The 25,849-nt window shown below is 52.1% G+C and overlaps 1 protein-coding gene across 9 annotated transcripts in view; it reads left to right on the top strand.

Moving 5' to 3' along the window:
* Nucleotides 1-25,849, top strand: part of MPRIP (myosin phosphatase Rho interacting protein) — an 89,285-nt gene that overhangs the window by 922 nt on the left and 62,514 nt on the right. For all 9 annotated transcript variants that reach the window (XM_055576285.1, XM_055576284.1, XM_055576283.1 and 6 more), the window contains exons 2-3: nucleotides 21,895-21,972; nucleotides 24,178-24,243. In XM_055576285.1, coding sequence (XP_055432260.1) covers nucleotides 21,895-21,972; nucleotides 24,178-24,243 — 144 coding nt within the window. The remainder of the gene's footprint in view (nucleotides 1-21,894; nucleotides 21,973-24,177; nucleotides 24,244-25,849) is intronic.

Consider the following 25,849-nt stretch of genomic DNA (forward strand, 5'->3'; position numbering starts at 1 on the left):
TCCCTCTGCGCGGGGCCGGGAGCTGACCTCGTCGCGGCCGCTCCTTCCACCGGTTCACCGCTTTCGAGTGGCCGGGGTGGGCCGTTTCTCTCGCTGCGGAGTGGGTGGCCTGGCAGGGATGATGGCACGGGACCCGCCGCCGTCCCCAGCGGCCAGGAAAAGACTCCCGTTACCGAGACTCCACACCCGGGGCCGCAGAGTCAGAGCGTCAGGACCTCAGGGCCCGTTTCCCGGTGGTGGTCCCGGTGGTGAGTGGGCTTCTAAGGGACATGCCCTTCTCTCCACCGGACTCCTCGCCCGGGGAAGCAGTTCCTGTGACGATGAGGGTCCTGGACCAGGACTCAGGAGACCGAGCTTCTTAGGCTTGATCTCACCCTGGCAAGTGCGTGACCTTGAAGAAGTCCGTTTGCTCGGTATAGTTTCATTTCCTTCTCCATAAATTGGGAGCAGGAATCTTCTCTCACCAGGCTGTTATGAAAAGCGGCGTGATATCTTAGTAAACTTTTTCCTTTTACAAAAGCTTAAAAAACAAACAAGAATCACCTGCAGAACAGTAAACTTGAATTTAGAAAGTTTCTGATCTTAGCAAGGGTTATTCTGAGAGTTTTCTAGTTATTCCAGACAGCTGCTTAAATTGAGTGTTTACACCTCAAAGGGCTTGTTTTCTGATTCTTAAGCTTAGTTGAACTGGAATGAAATCTGCATATTTGAAATGTATCTGTTTAAAAAATGCTGATTATTAATTGGATTCGTGGGTGGATGTTGCAAATTTAAAAGTACCTTAATCTTGCAGTGTATTCACAGTTGAACTGTAGGTTTTGAAATAGGCCTGGGCCCTCCCAGGCACAAGTGGAATGGTAGTTTCTGAAATGATTGGGTTATTTGTGCCTGGAGGGATTACGCCAGGCTTCTACCTCCTGGGATCTTTCAGGAAGAAACTGCTCTTGAAAAGAGGAGGGAGACTCAGGGCGGTTGCCAACAGCCTTAGCTGCTGCTCCCTGCATCCGGCCCTCCACCCCCCCGCCCCATCCTCATGGCTCCATTAGGAAACCTCAGCCAATCGGTTCCCATCAGTCTTCCCCAAGTCCTTGCTTCCTGTTGCCCCTCCCGCCCCGGGTTTATTTTAGACCGTCAAGGCTGGAAGATAGATCAGGGATCATCGAGGCTACCTCCTCTTTAAGGCGTTTATCCGTTAGTTGTTCTCCTATGCATTTCTCTGCATACACACGGAGTCAAGTACAGTGAAAAAATCTTTTTTAACCTAAACTGTGTGCATTTTTGCTCTGCCACATAATTTTTTTCCCTCTTCTTGATGTGTTGTAGCCATTTTCATGGTCATACATATCAGTATACCAAACTTGTTTTGCATTTTGTATCATCAGGGATGTACATAGTTTAACCATTACCTTATTGCTGGGCAGCAAGGTTCCTTACTGGTTTTGTTGTTACAGATAGTGAATGCTTCAATGAACAGCTTTCTAACTGCTTTTGGGTATGTGTGTGCGCACCTGCACACGCACAAGTGCAAGTATTTCTCTGGGGGCAGATCTGTAAAAATAGAATGAGTGAATTGATATATTAAATACATACATACATTTTTTTCCAGGTAATCATCAAATTGTCTTCCGGAAAAGACTGTATATCTTATCATTGCCACGACTGGGTATTATCAGATGATTTAGTTCTATAATAATTTCCCAAGTTACCAATGAGGTTAAGCCTCTTAATAATATTTGTTGGGTATATTTTGTTTCTTTTGTGGATTTTCGTATTATTTCCCCATTTCTCTATCAGGTTAGTCCCCCCAACCCCTCATCCCATTGAGTTGTGGGAGTTTTCTGTATATATTCTAGGTCAGGAGTCCACAAACTTTGTAAAAGGTCAGATAGTAAATATTTCAGCCTTGTGGGCCATAGACCTCTGTGGCTACTATGGAGCTCTGCCACTGTACCACAAAAGCCGCTGTGTGAAGCTGCTATAGACAAGATGTAACCTAAGGGGTATGGCTGTTTCCAGTAAAACTTCATTTACAAAAACAGGCAGTTGGGAGGATTGGCCTGGAGCCATGGTTTGCTGACTCCCACTCTAGATACTAATTTGGTACCTGGGTCGTCTTGTGGCGTGCAGGCTTCTACAGCATGCAGGCTCAGCGGTTGCAGTACCTGTTATATACTGTGTTTAAGTGAATGTAAGGTGTTTCCTCTTTTTACATGTGTGTGTTAGCCGCTCAGTTGTGTCCGACTCTGTGACCTCATGGACTGTATGTAGCCTGCCAGGCTTCTCTGTCCATGGAACTCTCCAGGCAAGAATACTAGAATGGGTTGCCATATCTTTCTCCAGGGGATCTTCTGGGATAGGGATTGAACCGGGGTCTCCCACACTGCGGGCAGATTCTTTACCTTCTGAGCCACCTGGGAAGCCTTTATATGGTAGTTTTAAATATGAATGCAGTTAGGTTTCCATGTTTTCCTTTATAGTTTGTAGTTTTAATGTCATGCTTATAAAGGTTTTATTTCCAGCATTATAGAATAGCCTCTAATATTTTCTCTAATATAAGTAAGCAAATATTATTTTTATGCTTAACTTTGTTTGTCGTTTTTTTTGGCCACACTGTGTGGCTTGTGGGAATCTTAGTTCTCTGACGGGGGATCGAACCTGGGCCCTTGGCAGTGAAAGGAGCATGGTGTCCTAACCACTGGAGCTCCAGAGAATTACCTGTGCTTAGCTTTTTAACCCATTGGGTTTGTGTTGTAGGAAGATAATAATTCTGGCTAAAGGCAGAAGCTCTAACAGATGCTCTTGAAGAAGTCCAGGTAAATGTCTGTAAAGGTCTTCTCCAGGTCAGTGCTGACACTGGGAACAAGACATTGGTAGTCGATCAGAGGTGGGAATTGAGGAAACCTGATTGGGTAAAAGTACCTTTAACGGCAGTTGAGAATAGCAGATTTGGAGTAGATTTGGGGGAGTAGGGAATTCCTGAGTAAAAAAAGCGGTACATTTGACTTCAAGGAGGTGGAGGTCCAGTGTGGTCCTTAGGTGGAATCACCTACTTAGGTAGTTGTTTAGAGCTGGAGGAGGGGTTGGGGCCCGGTGGGAATTCTGATGTCATAGGAGTGAATGGAGTCGCTCATGAGGCTGTGTAGAGTGAAACGAGAAGGGGGAGGCTTGTTGGTCATTGGGAGCAGCAGATCTGGAACTGAGGGGTCTTGGCTTCCAGGTCCTCATCCCAACCTGGGTTCCTGGTGGCTATTGGCTGGATGTCTCCCTCTCCAACTGACTTGTGCACCATTAAGCATGGCTTTTTGTGAAAGAAATCACCAAACTTCAGTTCTGGTCCCTGGTCTAGCACTGTTTTGGGACCTTGGCTGGGTTATCTCTCTCCAGGAGAAAGAGGAGGTTGGTCTTGGTCTTTCCCAGCTCTTCAGCCCTCCTGTGTCTTCCCTCAGCCCCCCAGTCTAATTCCGCCCCTTGCTGCGCTCGTACTCCAGTGCTGGGGCTTCTGGGGCATTGGGGTAGCAATCCCAGACATGGAGGTGGGTAGACCAGGCCTTGCTGTCCTTGTGAATCATTTCACCAGTCAGTTCATCATTTCTCTTCTGTGACTTTCTTAGATGTTCCAGGTATGGAACTTCTTTATTTGACTTAACATTTATCTCAGAAACAACGGAAAGATTTCATGCCCACCCATTTTAGAAGATTTGTGATTATTCAGCTTGGTAGATAGTTTGGTAAAGGGTGTGTCAGAAGTCCCAGACCTTACAGATGACCAAACAAGCACATGAAAAGTGGTTAATATCGTTAGTCATTAGGGAAATGCAAATTGAAACCACAATGAGGTACCACTTCATACCCACCAGGATGGCTGTAGAAGAAAAAGGGAAAGTGTTAAGTGTGGTGAACTTGGAGCCCTCGTGCGTTGTTTTTGGGAGTGTAAAATGGTACAGTTGCTGTGGGAATCAGCTTGGCAGTTCCTCAAAAGAATCAGCACGTGACTCAGTGATTCCATTCCTAGCATATACCCAAAAGAATTGGAAACAGGTATTCAAACAAATAGTTTTATGCCTATGTTTCTAACAGCACTATTTACAATAGCTGAAAGTAGCACCAACCCAAATATTCATCAGTGGATGAACAGAGAAATTATTGTCTGTCCATACAATACAATATCATTCAGTTATAAAAAAGGGATGAAGTAATGAGACGTGCTATAACATGATTGACCCTCAAAAACTGATATTAAGTGAAAGAGTCAGACACAAAAGGTCAAATACTGTATGATTCCGTTTATATGAAATGTCCACAACAGGTAAATCTGTAGAGACAGAAAGCAGATTAGTGGTTGCAAGGGTTCTGGTTAGAGGGGAACAGGGCATACCTGCTGATGGGATCAAGGTTCTGTTTTGGAGTGATCTTAGACAGAGAAGCTGTTTGCCCAACACTATGTACTAAATGCCACTGAACTGTTCTGTTGATAGTGGTTAATTTTATGTGATGTGAATTTTGTCTCAATAAAAAAAGTTCAGGAATCACACACACACACACAAATCCTAAACCTGCCCTCTGCTTCTAGTGTCTCTGGAATGAGTATCTGATTGTTTTGTTTCTAGAGTCTAGGGATTGGCAAATACTTTCTTAAAGGACCAGATAATATTTTCAGCTTTGTAGGACCACAGGCAAAATCGAGGCATTTAGGTACGTACTTATATAACCATTTTAAAATGTAAAAACCATTCTTGGTCTTGGGACCTTAAGAAAAAGTAACCAGTGGGCTAGATTTGGCCTCTGGAGTGAGCATACATAGCTTTCCAACCCCCAACCCACTGCCACCCCTCAGCCCCTGCCCCCGCCCCGTTAGACCAGCCCTGTCCAGTAGAACTGTAACGCAAGCCAGATACGTAATTTAACATTTTCTGGTTGCCACAAAGTAAAAAGAAACAGGTGAGATTAATTTTAATTATATTTAACCTAATGTATCTAAAACATTAATTACTGTTTCAACATGTAAACATGCTGTTACGTGCATTTTACCTCACAGCACCTGGTCCAGACTAGCCTCATTCCAAGTGCTCAGTGTCCACGTGTGGCTGGCTGTTGTCTACAGTGATGAATGGGGCGGCTCTGGCTGCAGTGGCCTGGCCCACAGCTGGGTTCTTGAGACCCTCTGGGGAAGTCCAGGGGGGGAAGGCTGTGCCTGTGGATTTTTTCTCCTCAGCTCGCGTTCAGAGTCCTGGAGCTACAAAAAGTATCAGCTGGGTACTGACACTCTTATCTGCATCCCCTCATGGTGTGTTTTTGCCAACTTCAGGGGGTTCTTTCTTTGAAAGTCACTTTTCTTTTGGTGACTCCTTTTACTGTATTTGAGATCTCTGGGCTCTGTTTCCTACTGCCCAGCAGGGCAGAGGAGAGCAGGGTGCTGGCTGGCCCGGGCTTAGTAGACACCTGCTGTGGGGAGCGAGTGGGAGCCCAGGGTGGGTGGTGGGGGCACGTGGAGGTGGGGTGCCTGCGTCCGGCACCGCCCTCTGTGTTTGCTCAGTGCTCTGCGGCCGCCTCCTAGGTGCTTCCCCAGCCTTCTAGCCTGCTGCTTGACCTTTCTTTCCGAGTTCTTGTTCCCTTGCCATGCAGAAGGGCTACAATGGAAGACCTGTGTTCTATTCTTGGCACAGACCTTGCAGGGTGCCCCAGAAAAGTCACCTGTGTTCTCCTGGCCTCGGTTTCCCACCTCTAAAGCCATTGCCCACATTTTGTTCTCAGGAGTGGTCTAGTTCGCTAACGGAATGGATGGAGAGTACTGACCAGGCCTGTGAAGGCCACCAACTCCCTTTGTGGTAATGAATATTCCAGAAAGGATGCCAAGGGCCTCTGTTGTGGGGAACAGCCTTTGTTTGGGCTCTCTCCAGATCACTGGCATCCTGATGCTGTTTAGCTGAAATAAATTTGACTTGGAATACTTATCTTTAAGTTGTTACCAAGTTGCCATCTAGACTTGAAAAAAGAGCCTTGAGCCAGGGAGGAGAGGCTGGAGGGAACTGCGCTTCTGATGCCTTCACCCTCGTGCTGTGGGCGGCGGGCAGGACACGCGGAGGAGTGGGGAGCGCTGGGGGCTGGTTTCGAAGCAGTTAATCTGAGAAAACAGTCTTCCTTTATCCTTGAAAACTTACTCTCTGAGCATCACTTTCCCATCTGAGATGACATGGTTGAACCAGGTCAGCAGTTTTCAAACTTTAAATTGCGGCGCCTTTTACTCAAAGGAGTCTCGTACAGAAGCATATATGAAGCCGGAGAAGTGACATGGTTCTGGGTGACAGGCGGTTGGCGCGTGGCCTCTCAGCCATTTGTTTGTTTCCCACACATGGGCCCTCCGGTTGTTTCTGAGAGTACGAGGGGCAGGTTTGAAGCCTCTGCCTGAGATTTCATGGTCCCTTTGATTTTAGCAGTGAGGGCTCTGTGAAGTGGTCTGGGCTCTTTCACAGCTGCCCTGGGCTGGGACCCCCAAACGCCCAGCTCCACTACTCTTATGGTCTCACTTCCTTTGCGGGCAGGAGAGCCAGAGGCTTGGCATTTTGTCTCTGGAGACTGGACTAGACTCTTCCAAACCACTTGCTGGTTTCCTCAGGGTCATCCTAGTTCACATGAAACCATAGCCTGATTCTTGCCTGGAGCCTGTAACCCTTCTGGCTCCTTCCTCCCCTCGCTCAGCTTGGTGTGTGTGCTGTGCTGAATGGTGTCCTGCCCCCAGGCTTGGGGTCAGCTTGCAGTGAGGGTGAATGGACAGGCCTGTGCAGTCCTCCTGAGCCTGCGTTGCCCTGGACCCAGTGTTGTGAGTACCATGACCTCCTTCCACTGTCTTCAGCTGGGGAGGCGAGCAGGGCTGGGGGCAGCATGGCCGCCTATGGAGTAGGGACATGGAGAACCGGTCAGGGTTAGGTTAGATCAGCCTGAGGTCACTGAGCTGCCTAGGGATGGGCTGTGTTCCACCTGGTTCCCATGCCAGCTTATATGCGGCCAGGAGCCTGGCCTCCCTTCTCCTGGGAAGGCCACTGTGACTTGTTAACCTGTTAAGGTTTCAGTAGGAGGCCGAGGTCTGCGAACTAAGTTGAAGCTGTTTAATGGACTTCTAATTCCTACCCCAAGGAGAAGGGGCCTGAGGGGCTGGTTGATCCCCCCACCCTTAAGCAGGTGAAGGATTGTCCCCGTTAGCGGATGGAGCCACTGAGACCCAGAGAGGTTCAGCCTAGGTCACAGGAAGGCCAGTGTGGAGTTTTCAGAGTTCTGTTTGCCCACTCTGTCAGAAAGCAAATGTTAACCTTTCTGTCAGAGACAGGGCCTTGCCCTGACTTGGATTCCTTAGTTGGTGGGGGGCATGGGAAGGGCAGAGCATTTCGCAGGTCCTAACGTCTCAGCTTTGGGGTATTGCACATCTCCTGGACAGGCTGCTGGCCTGTTGCAGTGACCACACCTTTGGTGAGCCTTGAACGGGAAGCACTGTTTTCCCCTGAGGGATTCCGAATCAGGAAGTAGTTGTGTCCTTGATCTCCAGATCCTAAAGCCCTGGTTGGAACAGGGAGACTCCATGTTCTCTCCCCTCCCAGTGTCCTGGTGTGCAGCTCAAGGGGCCAGGCAGGGGAGCAGCTGCTGGGAGTCCCAGGAGAACCAGAGAAAGAGTCCAGGTCCCCCGGGTGCTACTCTCAGAGACTCTCTACCTTAGCTGGCAGGTCTTCTGCTTGGGGACCGCTCTGACCTACAAATCTGACACAGTCCCACTTTTAGTTCACACGTGCTCGGGTAAGGGAATGGGAGGGTTGAGGACGGGGGCTTTCAGCTCGGATTTGGGTCTTATGCTGCTTAAGCAACTTAGCAACTTACTCAGAGTCTAAGTGTCTGCATCCTCCCTCTGAAAATGGGGGCTGCAACAAGACCCATGTCTGGGTGCCTGTGAGGATGCGGTTGCAGGAAAGAGCAAGCCTCAGCTCTGTAAACGCCTGAGTGTGTGGTGGGCACGTGGTGACCCCAAGAGGGGACCTGCCTCTGTGATGAGATTCTACAGCATGGCTGCCCTCAAACTCTGTCTGTCTACCTGGTGCCCACACCACAGAAGCCCAGGCTGCCCCTCTCTTGTGAGCTGATTGGCACCACTTAGCAGCTGCCCCACATCAGCCCCTAGGGATTGGAAGGACCATAGTCCGTTTGCTTGTGTGGGTTTGATTTTCAGAACGTGTTTAAGTATGAAGAGTGAACCAGTTTTAAGAATTTTTAGAGTATAAGAAGCGAAGAGGCAGGGCTTCCCTGATGGTCGGTGGCTAAGACTCTGTGCTTCCATTGCACGAGGCACAGGTTCTGTCCCTTTAGTCAAGGACCTAAGATCCCACATGCTGCTCTGTGTGGCAAAAACAACAATGACAAAACTGGAGAGGCCAGGTACGTTGGACTAAGACCTACCACTGGAGGGTGTGGGCTGCACCAGAGGCCAGCAGCCGGGACAGTAGGCACCCCCGAGCACCTGCCGAGCCCAGAGAAATGCACACTGCCAGTCCCAGGAAGGGCAGTTGTTTAGTCGAATGGCAGTGGCACGCCCCAATTTCAGAAGTCACTTTGTGTGGAAGTGTCTCAGTTGCCGTCAGCAAGGTGGCAGAGGGTTAAGAGAAGCTGCTTATCCTTCACGTGCCCCTGGGAACAGCTGTCTGGGAGTCCAAGCTCGTGCAGTGGGCCTGGGTGAAAGGGCCGGAAGAGCATAGAGAGCAGCAACCGGGCCTGGTACTGAGTCGCTGGGCAGTGAGCAGGAGATTGGCCCAGGCCCTTGGGTCACCAGCTTTGATAACTCGCCTCAGCTGGCAGGTGGGTCCTCTGGCTTTCTCCCCCACTGCCCCACATCCTTTAGGGATCACACACTCTTTCAGGGCGTGGAGCCTTCTGCCAAGGGCACCCTTCCGTGGGGTCTAAATGAGCAGACGTGGCTCCCTGTGAGAGTTTGCAGTCTAGCTTGTCAACAGGCAGGTGCCATCTCGGCAGACAGCCCGTTGACTCTCATCCCCACGTCTCCCTTCCCTCCTGGAAACCTGTGAGCTTAGAGTTTTCTTCCTGGGAATGGAGCCAGCGTACCAGCCACATAGGCGTCTCTGGTGTGGTTTTCTATTCTTAGGTGGAGGAGTAGTTGATGTGCTCTGGGATTATTTTCTGTGGCAGTGGTGGGATTCAGAGCTGACAGTAATTGCTGTGTGCCGGGCCACTGCTAACTCGTTTACATTCACGGCAGCCTTATGAATTAGACAGATAAGAAAACTAAGATGGAACGAGGTCCTGGAACTTGCGCAAACAGTCTGACCTGGACCCTCCTCCCAGGGTTCCCAAATGGACCTGAGTGGGCTCAGGCCAGCCTTCTGGACCTTAGGTCTCTGGCCCTGTGTGGCCTCTGGCCCCTCACGTCTGGGAGCTGCCCTGCCGGAGTGTGTGTGTGCTGGGAAGGGCGGAGTGGAGGCGAGGCTTGGGCTGAACTTGTTACATTTCCTGTTTCTCTCTTACTTCCTTTCATCAGACTCTCCTGTCCTACCTGTCACTTTATAGGAAGCACTGCTTTTTGAGGGACAGGGTGTGACTTTTTCCTGCAAAACCATTGGCTCCAAAATTTGTCCCATGCATTCTCTAGCATTCTTCCCTTTGCCACAAATGGCGTCATGTTCCAAAAATCCCGTGGCCATGGACTCCTAGTCAAGCCCAAACAGGGTAGGGGTTTTTTAAAGTGTTCCTTTCCCCTCTTCCTCCAGCTGCTGCAGTCCAGGGAGGAGGCCTGGGCATGGACTGGACTTGCAGGGCATGTGTGTGGGCAGAGGGGTGAGCAGGAAGCTGAGCTGGGGAATGAGGGGTGGAGGCCAGCAGGCTGGCGGCTGCGTGCCCTCCCATCTCGGGGCCTGGGATCCAGTGAGCTCTGTATGTGAGTTTTTGGGTTTTTTTTGTGGTAAAATTCATGAAATGTAAAATTAATAATTTTAAAGGGTACAGTTCACTTGGATTTAGCACATTCACAATATGCTAAATTCACCAGTACTCTGTAATGTAAACATCTCATCACGATATGCTAAAGTCACCAGCACTTTGTAGTGTAAACATCTCATCACACCAAAAGAACATCCATTACTACTGAGCAGCTTTATCCCACTTCCCACCCCCATCCTCAACAGCCACCAGTCTGCTTTCTATCCCTACAGATTTACCTATTCTGGATATTTCATCAAAATGGAATTGTAGAAATTGTGACCTTTCGTTGGGCTTTTTGCACCGAGCATGTTTTCAGAGTTCACGCGGTAACACGAAATCAGTGTGTACTGCTTGTTTCTGGATGAATATTGCATTCTGTGGCATAGAACATTTTGTTTATGTCTGTCTGTAGATGGACACTTGGGCTGTTCTGCCTCTGGCTGTTGTGAATCGTGCTGCTGTGAACACACATCTGTCTGACTCCTCAGCTCTTCAGGGTGGAGACTGGCTTGTGGGGGTATTGCTGGATCCCGTGGAGATCTGCTGTGAGCTGCACTGGGAAGCACCTCATCGGGCCAGACCTCAGTACTGTGGACAGTGGGGTGCAGGGGCAGAGATGGCATGGGCGGGCGGAGGAGTCCAGGATGAGGACCTGGAGGGGCTGTGCCTGTGTGCAGGAGCAGCCAAGGCTACCCCCTGCCCCAACCTCCATTCCCTCCTGAAGATCCTGTTGAGCAGGAGCTAAGCTGGGGCTTCAGTGTCCTGGGGTAGGGGGCCGTGGGAGCTGAAGGCCAGGCGATGCAGGGAGACGCTGGTGCACCCCTGAATGGTGAGGTGTGGGGAAGCTGCTGGGAGCTAGTCGCCAAGGGACTTGGGGTCAGTTAGACAGCTGTTGTTTACTTCTTTGATCTCTCTTAAAGGATTTTTAACAACGGTCACCAAAAGGGGGAAACAACCCCAGTGTCACCAGTAAACAAATGTGGTCCGTCCACACAACGGAATGTTATTTGGGCATGAAAAGGAGTGAGACAAGCACCCATTATAGCACAGCTGAGCTTAGAAAACATACACTCAGTGAGCGAAGTCAGGCACAGAAGACCGTGTGTTACCTGATTCCGTTCGTGTGAAACGTCCCTATTAGGCAACTTTGTGAAGATGTAAAGCAGGTTAGTGGCTGCTGGGGACCCTGGGGGAGAGTGTGTGGAAATGACAGCTGAAGTGCACAGGGCTGCTTTTCCAGGGTGACGAGCTGTTCTAGACTTGATGGTGATGATGGATGCAATACAAACCTGAATTTGTATTGAATTTTACACCTGTTGTGCAACAGAGGAGTTGTATGGTATGTGAATTATGCCTCAAAAAAGTATGTTGTTACAAAAATAACCCAAAGCCATTATTATCCCCATCTCAGTTTTGGTTTCTGCTTGTTGTTTGGTCAATAAGTCGTGTCCGACTCTTTTGCGACCCCATGGACTATATATAGCCTGCCAGGCTCCTCTGTCCATGGGATTTTTCCAGGCAAGAAGACTGGAGTGGGAAGCCATTCCCTTCTCCAGGGAATCTTCTCAACCCAGGGATCAAACCCACATCTCCTGCTTGGCAGGCGGGGTTTTTGCCAGGAAAGAGCCACCAGGGAAGCCCAGCCCACATTTTGCCAAGCCATTATTTGACATCTTTGTTTCCTGTATTTCTGTCATTTTTGGCTTGGCATTTGCTGCCCATGTGTAGCTAACATTGCAGATTCCACCTCCGTCTTCTGCTCCATCCTAGTTACCCCAGGTCCCCAGGAGCGTGCTGGACTGCCACGGCATTGGCCTCGCCGTGTCGCACCCACGTGTGCACATCTGCACACACAGCTTGGGGCTCGGCTCTGGTCAGGTGTGTGGCAGCAGCGTGGATGTGTTCTGTGTTGAGAGCAGTTGGCATTCGGGTGATTGTTTCATCAAGTATTTATTGTCTCTGCCTCTGTCCAGTGCTACTTCTGATTTGGCCGCAGGGTGGGCCTGTCAGAGGATTCTCGGGCTTAGAGCGCTGAGGAGGGCCCCAAAGGCTCCAGCCGCCTGGCCGTTTGGGATGCGCCCCCCAGCCCCCTGGAACCCCACTCTGTAATGTGCTCCCAGGGAGGGGGCGGCACTGTGTGAGAGGCTCTGCTGCTGCTGGGGGGAGCGTGGGGCTCCTCCTCACATGCCAGCTGGCCTCCCTGACCTCCATCTCTGCCGTTGGCCTGTGCTCGCTCCTCATGGAGGTCTCTTCCACATCCTTCCTCGTTGCTCTCTGCTGCCGAGGTCCTTACCCTTAGCTCCACGATTTGTGTCTTTGTCTCATTGTAGGTATTCTCTGTGGCTCTGTTGTCTTTGCAACCTGACTTTTGGCAGCAGAGATGTGTAAACTGCGTTTCTTGTAAGTTTCTTTCTTTAGGGGCATGTGTCCTGGTGTAATTAGTAGGCTCCCTGCTCATTTCCCAGAGTGTCCCAATGTGGATGCTAAATGGATGGAGTTGCTCTACTTATGAGGCTCTGCTTTTTCTGGGCGAAGGTGGGAGCCTGTGCTTGCACTTCTGTCTTTGTGTGCACGATAGGAAAGACTCCTCCTTCTGAGGAAGAGCCCCATGGCCTCTGTCCGCTCCCTAAACCCCTTCACAGCCCTTGGTGCCTGGCCATGCCAGGTGGACAGCTCCATGGAGGGTGGCTTGTGGTCCATCCTGTGGTGAGCTCCTTACAGGGACCACGAATCAGGACTCCACGCAGATCCCAGGCCTCAGGTGGAGGGATGTCTGGGGAGGCCCTAGTGACAGGGTCAGGACTAGACCCCCAAGGAGAATACCCACTGGGGTTGTGCATCCTGCTGGGGTGGCGCCAGCTTTACTCCTGGGAGTGGCTCACTGATGTGGCCTCGGCCTCGCCTTGTCCCGCCCTTGCCTCTGTGCGTCCAGAGGTTAGAGGCACGATACGGGAGGTGGCCTTGACTCACACTTGCTGAGACATTGCGGTTTCCTTGTATGTGAGATGAGGAACAGTGGTCCAGAGTGCGTGAGTGAAGTGCCTGGAGCAGTGACCTGCCTTGCAAGTCATGGGTGTTGACTGTTGGCACTGAGGAGTAGGACGGCTGGGTAGCAGAGCAGACTGAAGGGCATCTCGGAAAGCCTGCCCACGCGCCCACTCGATGCAGCGTGCATCCTTAGGGCCACTCACCTCGTGGCTCCCTTTTCTCAGAAGCCACGCTTTCTTTCACCCTGGGTCCTGATGGTGTTGAATCGGGTGCAGGGGCTGCCCTGCGATTGTGTTCGTCTTGGCAGTGGCCAATGATCCTCTGCTGGCTTTCAGAGGCAGATGACATGCCCGGGAAGCTCATGCCGGCAGGTGTGCCCACGTGGAGGAGTGTAGTTTGGGTCTGGAACTGCATGGCCATAAAGCAGCAGGACAGTGTTCTCTGCTGAGGGCTTGAGACTCTTGGACGTGTCTTAGAGATGAGTCCCAGCATAGTGGCCCACGTGGTGCTGGGAGGAGAAGCCTGAGGTGGGATCTGCAGGGATGGCTGACCCGGTTGCCCCAGTAGGTTTGCTCTAAGTGAGAAGCCCACGCTCCTGGAGTCTTGCTCTAGTGGCTTGTGGAGGCGTGTGCTGACCCAGGTGTGGGTCAGGCAGGTGGGACAGGCGTCCCACTGCGGTCTGCCTAGATGGAGTGTTCTTTCTCAGGTGGCCGGGACAAGGTGAGGGCGAGGCTTCAGGCTGACCTGGACGTGTGCCCACATTTCGTGTTACTGATTTACCTCCACATGTCCCAGAAAAGACAGGCGACCTCAAAATCTCCTGTGATTTACATGCTCATAAAGATAGCCAGACAGCTGCTACCCAGGCATCATTTCTCCTTTTGGAATAGAAATGCAGAAAATATCGAAAAACCTGTTTGCTATGAGCGCATGGAAGCGTTTCCACAAAAACTTGGGGAAAAGAAGAGCAGGGAGCCAACCTCAGAAGCACTTAGCTTCAGTCTACAAACATCCCATCCTCAGAGCATCCACTAGATCCTCACCTCAGGCCTCTGTGCAGCTCCTTATCCTCCAGCTTGGCCCAGGAATGCCCCTGAGCTGGGACGCTGGCCCCCACAGTATGGGTCTGTCTTCAAGGCTGTGTGGGACCGCTCTCCTTGAAGAACTTTCATGAGGCTGGTGCTTGGAGCTGACATGTCCAGCCTTGTGTGAGGGTGCCTGTGTGGGGTTCACATGCTTTGCCTCGCCTGACTCAGGCATCCTGGGGTCCCCTCCGGGCTGGCCTTGGATACTCTACGGCCCTCCCTTCCATGCTGTTCTGGGGCTGTCTCGCGTGCCAGGTCCACTCGGGCTCATTCCCCTGAGCACTGCTGGCCCTAAGCCCCGCCCCAGTTTGGTTTGAGCTCCAAACCAACGCCGCATTGCTGCTCTGTGTTGTTTCTTTAGGCTCCGTGTCTGGCTGTGGGATTGCCAGGGAGGAGCAGGGAGACGAGTTCTCTCCACGTGTGGCCGCCTGGCTGCTCCGAGAGTGCCGGCTTTCCTTTGTCGTCTCTGCTTTCTGTCAGGGCCACCATGGCGCACGCGGTGTTGGTGGGGATTGGATTCAGGAAAGGGAGGACATTTGGAGGCCAGCCTGTCCACGTGCTCCTCAGCGCTCAGCTTGTCCCTTGGTGTCAGGGATGGACAGGTTCCTCCTGGTGACTGGGCTCTGTGTGTGGAAGGTAGAGGTGTGGCCTGGGCTCACCCTGTCCTGGCTCGGAGGCCTTGCAGCAGCACCTGGAGGACAAGTGGGGAGCAGCTGAGTGCTGCCTCAGTGTGTCCACCGACTCACGTGTCAGGTGGCCCTGCTTTGCATTGGGCACCTTGCTGAACAAAGGTGGGATGTGAAAGCAGAAGGGCTGGAGATGGCGGGGGGTGGGGGGCTTGGAGAAGGGCCTGGGGGTAAGCAGGGCTTTGCTGCAGGGGGGGGTTTCCTCTCTGCAGAGGCCTGTGTATGCAGAGCCCCGAGGCCAGAAGACAGTTTTCTGTTCACGGGAGGTGTGAGTATGGGCACAGCTTGGAGGAGGGGAGCCCCAGTAAGTTCTCGGTAAGCAGCTGGCTCTGGGTTGGTTACTCTACTTGAAGGGACCTGCGTAGAGACGAGGGGTTACTCCTGCCCATGGAGGAGAGGAGCTTGTGTGGGGGGCCTTTAGGATGACAGGGGTGGGAAGGTGGTACCCGCATTTCTGCATGGATGGTTGTGGGTGCCACACTGTGGGATGTGTCTGCTTTTCTCAGGGCCCCTTGTGCTCTGGGGCAGGTGAATCTGAGGGGACAGAAGAGCGAGCTTCGCAGCCTGTCAGAAGTCTCTCACAAACGTCTCCTTTCTTTGAGCCTCAGATGGGCCCTGTGAAGCTGAGAGCCCAGCATGTAATGCCTGGACGCCGTAGGGCTGGTTGTGATTGGACAGCTGTGTCCAGAGGCCTGGAGGTGTCCGGGCAGCATCAGGGTGGCAGCTGGGTGATGCTCTGTAAGGCAGGCCAGGTGCTTGCTCCTTCCCTGCCTGCAGCCCCACCCACTTGGCCTGATGGAACCCAGGCCTGCCCCGGGAGGGTGGTGCAGGGGGAAGGGGACGAAGAAGCTCGCCATGGTCCGGTCGACAGCCTTCAGAAACTGCGTGTGCCTGTGGCCTCAGGAGAAGCTGAGGCCATGGCAGGCTGCTTGGCCTGGGGCTGGCCCCTGTGGACTGCAGAAGTCTTCGTGGCTAAGCCTTTTTGCTCTTGGGTTGTAGTGGGTCCTCTTCTGGGGGGGCATATGCCTGTGTGTGTGGAGCAAGTATCCGAAAGTAATAGGTTTTTGGCTTTTTATTTTTAATTAAAATTTTTATTTTGAGATCATTGTAGTTTTGCATGCAGATGTAAGATACAATCCAGAGAGATCCTGTGTATTCTTTACCCAGTTTCCCCCAGTGGCTGCATCTTATGTTAATAAAACTACAGGACATTTCACAGTCCTCCTGTCCTCTTACCTCTGCTGCCTCCTTAACTCCTAGCAGCTGCAAGTCTGTCTCCATGTCTAGAAATTCCACATTTCAGGCATGTTGTGTCAGTGGATTCGTACATCACGTAACCTCAGGGTTAACTTTTCCACTCACCCTAATTCTCTGGAGACTCATCCAAGTTGCGTATATCACCAATTGTTTCCTTTTAATTGCTGAGTAGTATTCCGCAGTGTGCATGGATTAACCACCCATTCGCTGAAGGACATCTGCATTGCTTCCAGGTTTTTGTTGGCCTTTACAAATAAAAGAGACAGTAACTACTGACATACAGTTTTTGTGAAGTGTAAGCTTTTGTTTCTCTGGAATGTGTCCAGGAATGCGGTTCCTGGGTTATGTTGTAGTTGGGTGTTTGTTTGCTTATCTATGGCTGCTCTGGGTCTTGGGTGCTGTGCCCCGGCTTTCTCTAGCTGCGCTCAGCAGGGGCTCCTCTTCCTTGCAGTGCTTGGGCTTCTCATTACTGTGGCTTCTCTTGTTGTAGAGCACCGGCTCTGGGTGTGCAGTTGTGGAACGTGGTCTTTGTTGCCCTGTGGCATGCAGAGTCTTCCCAGACCAGGTATCAAACCCATGTTTCCTGCATTGGCAGATGGATTCTTATCTACTGAACCAGCAGGGAGGTCCAGTATTTCATTTTTTTTTAATGATTGTAAGTAGTACTTTTAGAAAATACTTGTTTTGCTGTGCTGAGTCTTCGTTGCACGACGTGGGATCTTCGATCTTCGTTGCAGCATGGTAGCTCTTGGTGCGGCAAGTGGGATCTAATTCCCTGACCAGGGATCGAACCTGGGCCCCCTGCATTGGGAGCTCAGAATCTTAGCCACTGGACCACCAGGGAAGTTCTAATATTTTAACCCTTCTCTCCTTCCAGGATTCTGGCCACACAGATGTTAGGTCTTTTGTTACAGTCCCACAGGTCCCTAAGACTGTTCTCTTATTTTTCAGTCTGTTTTCTCTGTGTTGTCTGTGCAATTTCTGTTCTTTTGTTTTCCAGCTCACTGATTCATTCCATTGTTCCCATCTTTCTGCTTTTTGATCCCATCCATTGAGCTTTTGATTTAGTTATTGTATTTTTCAGTTTCAGAATTTTCACCTGGCTCTTACAGCTTCTGTTTCTTTGCTCAGGCTCTCTGAGTTTTCATTTATTCCAAGCATGTTCATAATTTCTTGTTGAACCATGTAGCATGGTTGCTTTAAACCTCCATTAGATAATTCTGACATGCCTGACACCCTGGTGTTGGCATCGACTGTCCTGGTTCTTGGTATCATGGTGATTTTTCAACCTGGTCAGTTTTGTGTCACGCCAGGTGACTTTGGGCTGTGTTTGACCTTTCTCTTTCAGTCAGGTTTTTCTAGCACTGCCCAGCGGGGGAAGCAGGGCTGCTGCCTCCTGCCTCTCAGTGGAAGTAGGAGTCTGACTCCTCACTGGGCTCCATGGACACTTGAGGCAGGAGGTGCGTGGTTGCTGCCGTAGGGGGCGGGGTGCAGCCCCTCAGGTGTCCTCCTCGGATAGCAGGGAGAGGGAGGGGACCTTTACTGCTGGCGGGGCAGGGCAGTCCCAGGCCCCTGCCTGTTGTCCCAAGACCTCGCCCTACTGAGTAGGAAGTCTCTGGAAGTCTGGCCTCTGCTGGCGGAGGGTGGGAGTGTGGTGGTGTCTCTTCTGTCCGACTGGGGTAGGCTGGTTACTCTGGAAGAGTTCTCTGTTTTTCCAAGTTGTCCCTTCCCTGGTTCTTCGACTAGGGAGAGTCTTTCCTGAGGCTTTTTCTGTCTGTGCCTGTTGGCGCTTCCGTGTGGCCTCTCTTCTAGACCCCAATCTGGGACAGTGAGGCCGGAAGAAACCCGGGCTGCACACCCCCCGGCGGTGCCTCGGCTCCTGAGCGCCCAGCCCCTCTGCAGCCTTCTCTCCTGCTTTTCAAGTCTCCTTAGGTTTGTCTAACATACAGTGTCCAGGCTTTTATTTGTGCTTAGTGGGAGGCATAGGGACGTTACATCCACCCCATCTTGAAGCAGAAATGTCAAGTGAGCATTTTCGAAAGGGCTTTGGGCTGAGGAGGATGCCACAGCCAGCAGCAAGCAGCCTCTTCCCAGAGGTCAGTGGAGGTGCAGCCTCTGGTTTATTGGTGTGTGAGGCGGGGCTGAGTTTAATGGAAGGGGGAGAGGCCTAGCGGGTGGTCCCAAATGGTGACTTTTGCACAGGGACTGGACCAGTGGGCTTCCTCCCGGTGGCCTGCTTGAAACAGAACTCCCGAAGTCCCATCCTTTGGGCCCTCAGTATCAAGAAGTTACCTGCTTCTCCTGTCCCCCTGCCCCTTAAAGTAAACCCCAGTCACCCAGGCAGAAGACAGCAACAAAACTACAGGCCACTAGGAGTTTCTAGAGCCCACTTCCTGTGCCAGCTGCCTTTGGGGTCACCAGAGTCTGTATGTCAGGTCACTGGGGGCTCCCAGGGGAGGTAGGCAAGAACAGGAGGGATGCTGCCCTACAAAGCTCTGGCTTGTGGCTTGTAAACCTCTCCTGTGGGTACAGAGGCTGTGCGGGGCGCTTCTGGACTCGCCGGCATGGCCAGGTCGGCTGTTGCCATTTTTAGACCCTCTGAGATGTCTGGGGCACCCTTCTTGTGGACCGAGGGCAGGTGGGCATGTCTAGCTTGAGGTTCCCTGAGGAGCAGGAGGCTCAGAGCGCGTCCCCGGGTGCGGCTCTCCAGGCTTGTGGAAGGGGTTCCGGGTCTGGAGGCCTCACTGAGAGGCGCTGACGAGTTGAGGGCGTGTGGCAGCTGAAGCAGCCCCGCTGGTGGACGGGCTCCTGCCTCTGCCTTCGCTTCAGCTGTGCCCATGATCACCAGTGCTCCCCTCCCCAACCGCTGCCTCCTCACAGGCCATTTGTTCCCTGTTCGCTTGCTGTGGACTGTGAACCCATGGAAGGGGAGCAGTTTCTTATTTATTTCTGCTTCCCCACTGCCTGACATAGGCCTTGGTAAATGATTTTTTTTTTTAATAGCTTTATTGAGATGAAACTCACATACCATATATAGTTGACCTATTTAAAATGTGCAGTTCAGTGATTTAATGTAGTCCCAGAGATGTGCAGCTATTATCACAGTCAGTTTGAGAATGCTGTCATCTTCCCAAAAGGAACCCTGTTACCTGTAGCCATCACCCCCGACAGCCCGTCCGTCCCCTCTGTCCTGGGCAGCCCCAGCTGCCCTTTGTCAGTAGGGTTTGCCTTGGTAAACGCTCCTGCAGAACACTGCCCACTTACTGGGCTGCTGGAGCCCTTTTCTCTTGCCCCATGCCCTCCACTGGCCCAGCCTTCCCACCTTTCAGGACGCCCTACTCACCCGGGTGGGGTCTGCTTTGGGGTGATTCGTATAAGGAAGTCACACCAGATGAAGTGGGTGCTGGTAGGCTCGCCGAGGAGATGTTTGCTGAGCGAATAATGATGCTGCTTGCCGGCCAGGTTCTGAGGGCCCTGGCCAAGCCCATGTCTCTCACTGCCCCTTTGAGGAGAGGACAGGTAGGTGTAGCTGACAATGTGGTCACCCCAAAGCCCTGGAGCCAGAAAAGGGGAGGGTGGTATGTGATGGAAGCCAGACAGAAACTGAGGAGACATGGCCTTGGGCTCTAACCTCCTGATGTCACAGGCCAGAGACCTGCACCCATGGCCATGGTGGGGAGTCACCTGGCTGGGGTACAAGGGGTCAGCCCCCAGTGCCAACCCGTCTGTCCTATGTGTGCATCTCCCAGTGGGGCAGAGAGAGGCCGAGTGTGCTTGTCTGCCTAGGGGATGGCTGGGTGCCTCTGGTGCTTGCTGAGAAAACAGACCTCTGTTCTCTTTGCTTCTGCTTTCCCAGGCAGTATTTCATCCCACATACTCCACAGTCCTGGGCTATGTCCCTCTAACTCCTGGTTCCCTGCCAGCACCCACTTCCATGTTTCATCAAAGCCAGTCTTGCTTCCTTCCTTCGGCCTACTCCATACCCCATGTCCGAAACCCCTCTTTCTGTTCACGGGGAGAAGCCAGTGCTTTCCCTGGGTTTCAGGGCCCTGCGGGAGCCTAGACATGCTCACCCGCATGCTCTGTGACCTCTGGCAATTGACCTCCCCTCTGCGAGTCACAGATTCTACAGCTTTTCAAAATGAGTTGATGTGACAGGGCCTCCCAATATGTAAATGTTGAGTAAAGCGCATGCTAAGAGGACCCTAGGGTAGTCTGTGTGTAGACAGCAGGCGGAAGGTTTGGGTTTTGATTTGTTTTGCTGTTCGTGCCTCAGCTGCCTGCTCTCAGGTCTGGTGTGGCCACACAGGGAGGCGGAGTCTGGTGTCTTCATCCTTTAACCCCTGTTGAATGCCTACTGCCGGGGTCTCGGGGGAGGGGCACTCTTTGGATGTAAGAAATACAAAACTAGCCATCATTTATTAAGGCTTTTTAGGCCAGACACTGTACTCAGGTTGTTTTTTCCCCTCTCTTATACAATTTTTCAGATAATTGACATACCATAAAATTAAATTCAGTCTTTTAAAGCATTTGTTGTTCAGTCTCTAAGTCGTATCCAACTCTTTTGTGACCCCCTGGACTGCAGCTGCCTGGCTCCTCTGTCCATGGGGTTCTCCAGGCAAGAATAGGGAGTGGGTTGCCGTCTCCTTCTCTAAGGGACCTTCCCAGACCAGGAATTGAACCTGGATCTCCTGCATTGACAGAGTTCTGTCAAGAATTCTCGACAGGAGAATTCTCTGTCAATTCATTGACAGGGCCACCAGGGAAGCCCTTTTAAAGCATACAATTTAGTAATTTTTAGCATAATCACAAGTTCATGCAAATAACTCCACTGTCTAATTCCAGAGCATTTTCATCACCCCCAAAGAAACCCCACACCTGTTACCAGCCTCTCCCCATTTCCTGCTCCCTCGACATCCTGGTAGCCACTCACCTGCCTCCTCTTTCTGTGATTTCCTTATTCTGGTCCTTTCATGTAAGTGGAATCATGCAATTTGCGGTCATTTGTGTCTGTATTCTTAACTTAGCATAAGGTCTTTAAGGTTTAGCTGTGTTGCAGCGAGCGTGTCAGCACTTCATGCCTTTGTATCGCTGGATGCCGTTTCAGTGAATGGATGGGCCACATTTTCCATCTGCTGATGGACACTGGAGTTGTCTCTGCTCTTTGGTAATTGTGAATGGTGCTGCTGTGAACATTCACATCCAGGTTTTTATTTGAGCACTTGCTCCCAGTTTTCTTGGGTTTGTGTACACCTAGGAGTGGGATTCTGGGCCATAGGGATTTTAAGTGTAACCTTTTGAGGAACTGCCAGACTGTTCCCAGCGGCCTTGCCATTTTCTTCCTGTGCTGGGCTGTGTTTCACCAATCCTCACATAAGATTCATGAGGTGCAGATGCACCTGTTGTCATACTCACTTTCGCATGTGAAGATGAAACTGGAAAGGTTTTCAGCAAGGTCATGCAGCTGGCGAGTTGGCAATTCTCTGGCCATGCTCGTGGCGATGGCTGAAGCAGTGTCTCTGCTCCCAGGCTTTGTGCCCTCAGGACGAGGGCCTTTGGCCGTGCTGGTCACAGGCTCTCCCTGGTGCCGGGAGTTCACGTGGTGATGAAGAATGTGACCCTGGTGGCTTGATCAGAAACTTGCGGGGCGGTGTCCGCTCCTAGGAGCCTTGTGTTCTCCATTTGTCTGGACTCCTGCTGGGTTTCATGCTCCTGTCTCCATAGCAGGCGCTCCCGGCCTGCTGGAGCCTCTTGCTCCCCAGTGTGTCTCCTGCTGGGAGTGGGTGCATGTGTGGAGGGCCTGGAGCAGAGGTGGATTCTCTTCCAGCAGACACTTGTCAGCTTGGCATCAGCTTGCCCATTGAACCTGTCCAAGGTCACTGATGAGCGGCCCTCTTTCTCTCCTCTAGGCAAAGCCCATTTATGGCGGCTGGCTGCTCCTGGCTCCAGATGGGACGGACTTCGACAACCCAGTGCACCGGTCTCGGGTAAGGACTTCAGAGTGAATTCTTGGGGGAGGACTCACCAGAGAGGGTGCTCTGAGGCAGATGGACTGTGGGAGGAGGGAAGTGAGCTGTGGGTCCTAGGATGGTAGGATCCACAGGAAACCCTTACTCAGTGAGCTTGCAGAGCCCACAGGAACAGCCTCAGTTACACATAGTTGCACCTCGCCTTTCATTCAAAAGAATGCTACCTGTTCTGTGAGTCAGCTGTAGAAACAGTTAAATGGAAAAGGTCAGAGGGCAGTTCAGCACATGTTTGCATTGTGCTCTTTAGGTTCCCTGTTGCTTCAGTGTTGGGGTCCTGCTCCTGCAGCCCATCTCTTCTCCTCCTTTCCTGCCCATCTGGGGGCTCAACAGATGAACACAAGTGAAGGGAGGTGGCCTCCAGGGCCCACTTGGCTTCTGTCCCATCTCTGCTGGGCACCCAGCCCCTGGGGGCCGGGTTCTGCTGAACACAGGCTGCTGCTCAAGCAGGTGTGAGAGGAGCAGGGAGATGTCAGACCAGCAGCACCCCAGTCAGTGCTTATTCCTCTGTCAGAGGTCCCCTTGGATTTGGCTCCAGTTAGAGCTTGCTTTCCTCTTCCACATATGCTCCTCCGGGAACTGCCGCCCACCCCTGCCATCCCTTGATTCTGGAGGGCTTCTTCTCCCCTCTGGGTCTCTGCTGCCCCAGCCAGAGTGTCACACTCTGGGATGGGGCCGTGGTACCCGTAGAACATGCCTTGTATCTGGGGTCTTCAGGCTTCCTCTGGAATGGGTTTTAATTTTAAAAACAACTCACAGGAGCCTTTGGAGAAGGCAATGGCACCCCACTCCAGTACTCTTGCCTGGAAAATCCATGGATGGAGGAGCCTGGTAGGCTGCAGTCCATGGGGTCGCTAAGAGTCGGACACGACTGAGCAACTTCACTTTCACTTTTCACTTTCATGCATTGGAGAAGGAAATGGCAACCCACTCCAGTATCCTGGCCTGGAGAATCCCAGGGACGGGGGAGCCTGGTGGGCTGCCGTCTATGGGGTCGCACAGAGTCGGACACGACTGAAGCGACTTAGCAGCAGCAGCAGCACAGGAGCCTTGGGAATATTTCTTGGGAAGGGCCCAGGTGGCCCAGCCTTCTGCAGGCCCTCTTGCAAGGCCATGTGAGTGCCCTGTGCCTGCCACCCAGGTGTGAAGACCACGGGAGCTACTGTGTTCAGTGGCTGCAGTAACTGGGGGGCAGCCCTTTCTCCTATTTCGTATTTAGGTCACTAAATGGCAATAGAATTGCCATTTCCAGCTTCTGATGGGAAAATCATTATTATAAATGATATAATTCTGGTCCAAACTAAAGAGCCATGATATTTTAGTTCATTCTTTTTTTTTTAGTTCATTCTTGTGGCCTTATTGCTAGTAGAAGTATGAATTTTGCTGGACTTGTTGAAGATAGATTATGGGTCTTCGTGACGAGCTCTGAGATCTGGGGCCCAACAGTCTCATGTTCTAGACACGCCCCCTGCCCCCACACATTCAAAGGGAGGGCCTCTCTATCCCCATGTCAGTGCCATTGGGCTTCCATCAGCCCCGGTGGCCTGGCCTTTGGGTAGAGGGCGGGGAGGGGCCCCTTTTTCTGGTCAGTCCCTCCCTGGATATCAGAACCATTCCCACTGGTTGCCCCTCCTCAGTTTTGATTTTTGTTACTTCTCTCCTCCTCAGTGAATCTTGGAGCCTGGCTCACTTTCCCCTTTCTTACACTCCCTGTGGCTCGCTGGAACAACCCTTTTATATCACTTTTCCAGATGTTCCCAGAAGTGGGGAATCAGTGCCTAGCAATTCTCAGGTTATCCCATAATCAGGTCAGGTAATTCAACAAATTATGAATTCGCACGTATTGTAATAAGCCCTGTGCTTGGTACATGAGGAATAGAGAAAGTTGATCCGGGCATGGCTCCTGCTCAGGAGAGCTCGCAAATTGAAACAGACCAGGCAGCTTTTTCAGCCTCAGTAACTGGAGACATGCTGGGTTTGGGCCTCTTGCTGGCCCAGTCCTGACTGACGAGGCCCTGCTCTTCCACCCCGGGGCCCCGGAAGTGGAAGCTGTGCTGCCCGCAGGCCTCAGTGGCAGGCCTGTCACTGAGGTGACAGCCTCCGGTGCAGGGGCTCCGCGTGAGGAGGCGGCCAGAACCCTCCCAACTCCTCTGTGTTCTGTTGCAGAAATGGCAGCGCCGGTTCTTCATCCTCTACGAGCACGGCCTCTTGCGCTATGCCCTGGACGAGATGGTAAGTGAGCTCTCCACCCCACCCTGCCCCAGCCTTTGCCAGGCCTCTCCAGCTCTGTGCTCTCACTGCGGCTTCTGCTCCGAAGCCTGGAGTTTTGAAGCACGTGTGGCAGCTAGTTGCGGTGGCCCTTAACGGCCCTGACCTTTGCTTTGAGGTACCTTCTGTGGCCACGGGTGAGAGTCAGTAGTGAGGGAGGAGGTCCTTTCTGTTTAGGGAGAAGGAGCCCCTCAGTAAGAAGTGGAGGGGCTGCAGGGCAGGTGGGTGGGGTGGCCCTGCGTGGGCCTGTGCCCGCCAGGCTCTGCAGACCCCCCTACCCTGGCCCAGGCTCCTCTCAGGTCTGTGGCTATAATTGGTGTCGCTTATCCGATTCATTGTTCAGAGGCCTCCTGGCCACGGGGTTGGTGTTCCTGTCGCTAAGTTGGGTGTGCAGGCCCCGTCCTGTCCTGCCACCTGCCTAGTTTGCTTCCTGGGCTGGAGGGATATTTACCAACCTGGTGCAATATTCTGGCTTTTCTTTTCCACTCATTTTGTCTCCTGGCCTTTTCTCTAAAGGAGATGGTCTCTCCTGACTAATCTAAAGTGTGACTGAATTCCAAAACTGAGTACCTTTTCCTGTCCATTGGAACGTGTGAGTGTGTGTGCGCTCAGCGTTTTTAATTGGGACGGTTCGGGAACGCCCATTCATGTAGCATGGTGGACCCCACCCTTTCAGAGTGCATCTGCTTGCTGCAGGGGTGTGAGCAGAGGACGCTGCAGTCCGGTGGACACATGGATTTTTGGTGGTTGTCACCACGGGTGCGTTAGCAGGTCATCAATGCTGTTTCCACGTGGGGGGGTCCTCATCATTGTGATGCCACGTGGTCACCGTTTTGTTTAGAGGACACGTTAACGGGTCTGATATCTAAGGATGCAGTTGATAGGTATGGCACTTTGTTCTGTGTCGACTAGTGCCTCGTTTCCTTCTAAAAGAGAATTTTCTTTTTCTTCTTTCTTTCTGATGAAGATGTTTGTCAACAAGGATGGGCTGCAGGGGCTTTGCTGTGGCCCCATCTGTGTCCAGAGCAGCAGGAGGTACTGGGGTGGTGGCACTGTAGGGGTTGGGGTAGAGTAGAATTTGCTGGCGGCAGGAGCAGGCGAGTGGATTCACCTGGACACACACGTCCTTTGAGACTGCACTGCCCCGTGTGTTCTCCCAACCTGGCCATCACCCCCGCAGGTGCCCTGAGATGGGAGCTGGGCCCGATGCATGGGGGTTTACTTTGTCCTCCTTGTGCCTGGCTAACTGCTCTGAAGTCCTGCAAAGACTGACCGTGGGGAAGGGGCCTCGGAGTTCACTGGATGACTTCCAGGCAGGAGTGCACCATGAACCATCCTGAAAAACAGTTCCTGGACTTGGCTTGGAGACTGATAATTTGATCAGGAAATCTTTCTTTAGGTCCAGCTGGGGTTTGGTACAGGCTGTGGTCTCTTCAGCTCAGCTGCACAGCATGAGGGCGGCCGCTGGGTAGACACGCAGCACACACTGGTCTGAGAGGTGGTTCTGCATGGCCCCACGTGCCCTCTACACTCGCTGCCGCCTGCCCGTCCTGAGATGCTTGGGCAGAGG

This window comes from Bubalus kerabau, chromosome 4, assembly GCF_029407905.1.
Source record: "Bubalus kerabau isolate K-KA32 ecotype Philippines breed swamp buffalo chromosome 4, PCC_UOA_SB_1v2, whole genome shotgun sequence".
Taxonomy (NCBI): Eukaryota; Metazoa; Chordata; class Mammalia; order Artiodactyla; family Bovidae; genus Bubalus; species Bubalus kerabau.